Below are 7153 nucleotides of genomic sequence, written 5' to 3'. Positions count from 1 at the left end.
TATCTTGTGACAACCTCAGAGATCTTGTTACACCTTCAGACGAAGACCAATTTGAAGCATTGAGATTCCACGACGTCCGATTCAAAGAAACATTAGGTTCATTAGCCCCTGAAATCAAATGTGTAAAAGGATTTAAAGGCCCAGGCACCTCTAACTCACCTTCCAACATTTTCACAATCACGCTCATTGTTGGCCTATTCTCTGGCCTATACTGAACGCATCAAAAAGCCACCTTTAGCATCCTTGTCACAACGTTATAATCCTTCTCTTCAATCTCACAATTTGTCATCAAATCTTCCATCCGATTCTTTTCATATTTGTCCCATGCAAATACAGGGAACCATTGTTGGCTATCACCAAGCGTAATATCCATGTTCCTCCTCCTTCCGATTATCTCAAAAAGTAGCATCCCAAAACTATAAACATCACATTTGTGTGTAACTGGAAAAGGCATCCAAAGCTCGGGAGCAGCATAGCCTGGGGTGCCTCGTCCTCTAGTCAAGCTTATGTGGGTCTTCTCCCTGTTACAAAGTTTCGCCAAACCGAAATCGGCTACTTTTGCACAAAAATTTGAATCTAGGAGTATGTTTCCTGGTTTGATATCATAGTGAACTATTCTTTGAGCACATTCTTCATGCAAGTATCTGATGCCTCTTGCGGTTCCAAGAGCAATCTCACGAAGCTTATCAAACCCTAACATATCCCCTTTGTCAGCTTTAAACAAGTGATTATCCAGTGAGCCGTGAACCATGAACTCGTATACAAGCGCTATTAAACTTGGTTCAAAGCAAAACCCATAAAGCCTAACAAGATTAAGGTGATGAATTCTTCCCATAGTGCTCACTTCTGCCATGAACTGTTCCTCAATTTGTTGGTTGGAGGTGCCAATTAGTACTTTCACGGCTACATACTTGTTGATTCCTATAATTCCCTTGTAAACTATCCCAAACCCACCCGAACCCAATATGATGCTGAAGTTACCTGTATATATTCTTAGTTGTTCAGAGGTGAATTGAATGGGCTTTTCTCTTTCCATGTCATCTAGGAATTGGGCCATGGCAGAGGGAATAAGCTGAGATTCAACATCCTCTAATGCATCATCCACCGTCTTTGTAGTAGATTTTGCACAACATAATAATCTACACGTAACCACAACTGCAAAAGAGAAAAAATGAATATCTAGAATTCATTGAAAGTTGAGTTATAAACTGGATGGTTGATCAATACAACTTACAGACTAGGAAAATAATAACAGCAACCACAATGCCGATAATGATGCCAATAGAATCAGGAAAATCAGGAGAATTAGAAGAAGGGAAAGACCTAGAAGGAGAAGGAGAAAAATAATCTGGAGGGAAAGCAGAAGAAGTCATAATAATAATTAATTAAGAAGCTTAGATTTTGAAAGCCTTTGAACACTAATTAATACACACAGTTGAAGAATTATTTATAGACTTTCAAAATGTAGCTCATAAACTTAGGTGAAATTATCACTATTCATTCACTGTTGGAGACCATAAGGATTAAGGAACCAAGAGTCACGTATACGTTGTAGTTTAATTTGTTTTTATTCAGTTATTGTTTGATTTAGTCCCATGTAGGACCGTGGGTTTTTGTCAATAATTTTGAGATTCAACAGGAGGAGCCCTTATTTAGTTAAACATGCTTTTAATTTTGATTTTGTAGTTCTAACTTAGCCAGAAATCTGTAATTTGTATGCCTGTTAATTTAATTTCAACAAATAAGTTTTTTTTACCTTGAATGTAGAAACGTTTGTTCTTTATTATTTATATATTATTATATATATTACAATTTTGGGAGTCTTAGGCTTCTAAAGTTGTACCTCATGCTTTAGGGGTTGTACATATTGTTTAATGTTTACATCTGAATTTAACGAGTTAACACGTTACAACGCATGTGTGTGGTTGAACGTTTTTGTCTATTTTCCTCGTATATATACATTTGTGGGAGGATTATGCATCACTCTTTTGTACATTATGCATTTAAATTTGTACCATGTAAATACATAAACTTTTTATCTAACTTTCATTTTTTTACTTTAGGACCCTACATTTTTCATAGTTAACAAATATGCCACGAAATATTTTTTAACTTTAGTCGTCAGCATTTTTTCACTTTCAGCTTTGGTCCCATATACTTTTCATCTTTTACAAGAGGATTATGCATCACTCTTTTGTACATTATGCATTTAAATTTGTACAATGTAAATATATAAACTTTTTATCTAACTTTCATTTTTTTACTTTAGGACCCTACATTTTTCATAGTTAACAAATATGACACGAAATATTTTTTAACTTTAGTCGTCAACATTTTCCCACTTTCAGCTTTGGTCTCATATACTTTTCGTCTTTTACAACTTTTTTGTTTAACATTTACATCTAAATTTAATGAGTTAACACGCTACAAACGCATGTGTGTGGTTAACGTTTTCCTGTCTATTTCCCCATTTAACAACCCAATCGCAACGCGTAGATGCTAAGCTGCTTAGTTATTTTTTTCTATATTTTATGTTTCGGTATAATTTTGTGTGTTTACACAATGCAACGAGCGTGTGTGGTTCAACGTTTTTACGTCTACTTTTGTTCATATGTTCAGTTTTTTTAATGGTTAACGTTAGTTATTGGCCACGAGAGAGGGGATGGCGAACGAAAGCGATGGCGGTGGTAACTTCATGCTTTCGACTGGAATGGATATGTAATACACGCTGCAACGCTAGGGGTGTTAAACTAGTTCTTAACAAAATACGCTCGTGGACAATTTAATATTTATGTTTATTTCTTTGTTTCATGTGTTTTTGAGAGTCTCTCGTTCATTCATGGCCATGACCATCTCCTCAAGTTTCTCTGGCCCATTCTTGCTAGTTCCAGCCCAATATCAAGAGCCATTGCATCTAGAGGTGTACAAAAAAACCGGTTTGGAACCGGTTTTAGGCAAACCGAACCGAACCGGTTTGGGTTTAAAACCGGTTTCACCAAACCGGTTCCCAACTCGACCCAAACCGCCAGTTTCAGGACCCGTTCCCCTTAAGATCTACCAAACCGGTTTTAAAACCGAACCGACGTGACCATGTCGGCCTATCTTGTGTCTAAACCGGTTTATAAACCGAACCGGTTTGAGTCAAACCGGTTTTGACCAGCCATTGACCAAACCGGTTCGGTTTGGGTTTAAAACCGGTTTTGTACACCTCTAAATTTGCATCCACGCCACACGCCCACCGCCCCTGCCCCTACTATCTGACATAGTTCGGTTCTTGTCTTCCATTCCATCTATTGATTGTAATTCTTCAATTCAATAAATAAATCCGACAATTACAGAAACCATTTGAAACTCTTACCTCTAATTTATAGACAAAAATAAAATACGTGTGTTTCTTATATAGATGGTAAATCCCTGTTAAGGTTGGAATTCATGACCGATAAAACATAGAAATCCTTTAAAGAAATGTCAGCTTTTTCGGAGACAAGAATATGATCAACATTGATTTATGTGATTCGGATCATTACCGCAATCAACATAAATCATGAAGAACACTCAAAAACGGTAATGGAAACTGAAGAGGTATGTACCCCGCCTCAACATCGAGCGAGGCGGGTCAACCCACAAGATATAGACAAGAGGCTTGAAATCAAGATATTATGAAGGCACAAAGCCAAAACCTATGCGCATGGCGCATATCACATATGCTCACGCATATCACATATGCTCATGCATCACATATGCTCACGCGTATCACATGCTCGCGCACCATATATGCTCACGCATATCACATCTGCGCGTGGCGCATCTGCGCGTGGCGCATATCGCATGCTCACGCATCATATATGCTCACGCATATCACATCTGCGCGTGGCGCATATTACATATGCTTGCGCATATCACATCTGCGCATGAAACATCTGCGCGTGAGAATAAAGAGAAGACTTCGCGCATCCTCAGGATAGGCGCATATCACACGTGCACATAATCAACCTCGTCCTTATCCAAATCAGGATAAGGACAACCTTGATTGTGCTCGTCAGCAAACCTTCCAGAAGGTATCCTTTAAGGAATAAGAATATTCTGATGTTGACAGCTACCAATGAAAGGTGGACAACTCAGCAAAACCCATGTGCTACCACGTGATTGCACATGGGTCAGGTGAAATACCTGGGTCAGAGAATAATCAATGAAAAAGCACCAGGTGTCCTAAGGACACGTGGCGCAAAGCAACAGGAGGAGGCCAAAAAGGCCCTAATGGGATCTGAGCACAATCATTGGAAACCCTAGCACTATAAATACCACACCACCTCCACAAGGAGAAGCGGGGAAAACAGTAAGCAAGAAAATACATTCCAATTCATTACTCACTCTCAGATTATTATTATCTTCTCCTACAAACTCTTATTCTCACACCGGAGGGTTACCCCAAAGAGGACCCCTCTGTCCCTTTCTGAGGGGTAAGTTCACGGTGCTGCTCGTTTTGTAGGTGGAAGAACTCATACTCCGGAGAACCATCGGTGAAATAGCATAATCATACCCGAGGAAAGTTGATCGTCTACCAGTAAGTCGATCCACGTTTCTTCAGAAACATGGGAGAACAGAAGCAACAATCGACAAAGTAAACGACCATTATTTTACCATTGATGAAGTGCATGAACATTTGAAGTTAACGTACACAGTAGCTCATTTGAAAGGAATAGCTTTGGAATAGCATATTGAGCCACACTACCACCAGTTCTGTAACTTTAATAATCTCAAATTTCTAACAAATTTATTAATTGTACGTTTTAAGATATGTAAAATTCAGTCTCAATGTGGGTAAACAGGTTCGAGCAATCACTCAAGTTACCTTTGTTACAAACATGTGAATTTTTTTTTACCAAAAGGGGGAAGGGAAAGGATAATCGATAAAAAGTGGGGACAAATGGTTTTGTAGAGGGGATTTTTTTTAAAAAGCTGATCATATTATGTTGATTTGACATGCAATTGTGTAAAATAGCTAATGCCACGTCCCAATTGTATCAACTTAAAATAGCTAATGCGGCTTCACAACTGTATAAATCGGCATGAGGCTTCCCAACGGCATAAATCGGCATGTGGCTTCCTAACTGTATAAATTGGTACAAAGCCCCATCTACTATTTACACAACTGGCATCCATTTCATTAGTTTTATACAACTTAGATGTCAAAACATAAACTCGTTAGGACTGTTGAGTCAACTAGGTGTTACAATGGTACAAACATGATTACTGATTACTATTAATAAGGAATGATGGCACCACTGTTACATAACAAAATTGAATGTCTTAATGATATGGTTGCCATTTGTTAACATATATGCAATAGCAAGTTAAGCTTCATTGAAGTAAGACAAAATGGGAACAAAAAATTAAAAGTTAAATAACTTTTAGTAGAATTTATAATTGAAATTTGCACTACAGATAGAACATGTAAATAATATAGTCATCATGCTATCTTTGGTGATTGCTAAGGTAATAATACATTATAACTATGCAAAAGGTCACATGGCCCCATACTTGCTATCCTAAAAGAATCATGATCAGACCATGTATACCCTACACTTGAAAACCTAATCTGATACAACCATTGAAAGTTCCCATTTTGTGATGCTACAACACATAAATGTACCGAATAGCATTCCTGAAAGTTGCATAAAACCTATCATACAAAGAAACCGAAAACTTAATAAATAAATTACCAAAAATAGAAACATGCCACCTGATTATTCATCTCTAAATATCATAAAAACAAATGTTAATTTTCTAATAACGATCATAATTTGTGATAAAATGATAGAACAACTTACCTACAGATCATAAGTTATACACTTTGCGCTTTGGGGGGTATATCTTTAACTCCTGTATCAACCTTCTCCTGAAACTTACAAGAAACAACAATGTCGGATCGAACCCGAAAGCACAAAACAAGAAACGCGAAACAAATATAAAACTTTAACAAAATCGGCTTAAAACACAAGTTTACCAAGAAATATGGCATCAAATAAACGTACCGTGCTCTCTTGTTCATAATAATCATCCAAGGCCCACTGATACTTAGACTGATTCAACCCAAACCAATGTGCCAGATAGTCATCCAGACTTGAATGCACTGTAACACAGACAACAACTAAAAAACTATTTAATTATCACTTATCCCCAAATTGGTCCTGAGAAACTAAAATTAAGCAAATACCCAGATACAAACCCACCAAATCTGAGCTTAATTTCATAAACCCAGATTAGATTTCAAGAATTAAAAAGAATACCACTTTGAAGTGTGGCAATGGCGTCCCAGAAAAACCCTAACTTCGATCCGTACGAGGAAGCAGTCTTGTGGTGCTGAAGTGGCGGCGGCTGAACAGGAGATGGCTCGGGTGAGGGTTTTGCGGTGGGGGTAACGAAGACGGTGTAATAGCCGATCTTTCCGATCACCGGCGGTGGTTTATCGGACGGCATTGCGTTTAGGATTGGAGATTGGAAGAAAGAAAGTGGGTTGGTAAAGTTTGATGAAACCGAGGATGTTTGTTTGCGGCAACAGTTTCATAGAGATGCTTGGAGCATCGCTTTGGAGATTGGACACTCGAATGTTTGATTCATCTATTATTATTATTATTATTATTATTATTGGTTTTTTAATAATAATAAATGTTGTAATTATTTTTCCAACATATGTCATGAAGTCAAAATGTGTGAACTGTGATCCAACTTGGACTTTAGGGTTCATTTTTTATTATAAAGAAGATAACTTTTTTATCTTGAAAGGCAGATTTTTAATATATATTTTTTTATGGTTTTAACATTTTACTATACTTAGTAATGTGCTATGCAGTCGATATCGCTGATATATCACCGATACATATGTGATATATGAGTTATCGGTCTCTTAGTGAAATATCAGTCACAATATCGGTCAGAATATCAGTAACCATAATATCAGCGATATTGACCGATATATCACCGATATTCCCGATATAAGAATTTAAGTCTTAATTATCATCTTTTAGTGTTTAATGTTAGTGTTTTAAGTCTTAATCAATTCTTACTTGCTACAATTGTTAGTGTTTTGCAAGTTGCAAAAGGTTAATTTGCTAATCGTAGGAGACTATACCGAATTATTAGTGTTATACAC

General features: G+C 37.1%; 1 protein-coding gene, 1 long non-coding RNA gene and 1 pseudogene across 2 annotated transcripts; all 3 read right to left on the bottom strand.

The window, feature by feature from the left end:
- LOC143585236 (G-type lectin S-receptor-like serine/threonine-protein kinase At1g34300 pseudogene) lies at positions 1 to 1095 on the bottom strand (annotated as a pseudogene).
- Positions 1096 to 1097: 2 nt separating this feature from the next.
- Positions 1098 to 1376, bottom strand: LOC143585238 (uncharacterized). The gene is made up of 2 exons (XR_013144521.1): positions 1235 to 1376; positions 1098 to 1155 (listed from the first exon to the last, which is right to left on the bottom strand). It is a non-coding gene; the product is annotated as an uncharacterized LOC143585238 (long non-coding RNA).
- Positions 1377 to 5845: 4469 nt separating this feature from the next.
- LOC143585235 (uncharacterized) lies at positions 5846 to 6619 on the bottom strand. The gene is made up of 3 exons (XM_077067065.1): positions 6291 to 6619; positions 6036 to 6133; positions 5846 to 5899 (listed from the first exon to the last, which is right to left on the bottom strand). Exons 1-3 carry the CDS (start codon positions 6478 to 6480, stop codon positions 5846 to 5848), a joined length of 342 nt encoding a protein of 113 aa, XP_076923180.1. The 5' UTR covers positions 6481 to 6619.
- Positions 6620 to 7153: the final 534 nt, after the last annotated feature.

The sequence above is a fragment of the Bidens hawaiensis genome, unplaced genomic scaffold (genome assembly GCF_021521415.1).
Source record: "Bidens hawaiensis isolate Kalapana, Puna unplaced genomic scaffold, B.hawaiensis_p1.1 tig00033632_1, whole genome shotgun sequence".
NCBI classification, from domain to species: Eukaryota; Viridiplantae; Streptophyta; class Magnoliopsida; order Asterales; family Asteraceae; genus Bidens; species Bidens hawaiensis.
The sequence above is the reverse complement of the archived record's forward strand: the minus strand, read 5'-3'. Positions and strand labels throughout refer to the sequence as shown.

Coding starts and splice junctions, on each gene's coding strand:
- LOC143585235 (XM_077067065.1), bottom strand. CDS start 6,480: ATGCCGTCCGATAAACCACCGCCGGTGATCGGAAAGATCGGCTATTAC. Junction 6,134..6,290: donor CATTGCCACACTTCAAAGTG/GTATTCTTTTTA, acceptor TCTGTGTTACAG/TGCATTCAAGTCTGGATGAC. Junction 5,900..6,035: donor ATTATGAACAAGAGAGCACG/GTACGTTTATTT, acceptor TGTAAGTTTCAG/GAGAAGGTTGATACAGGAGT.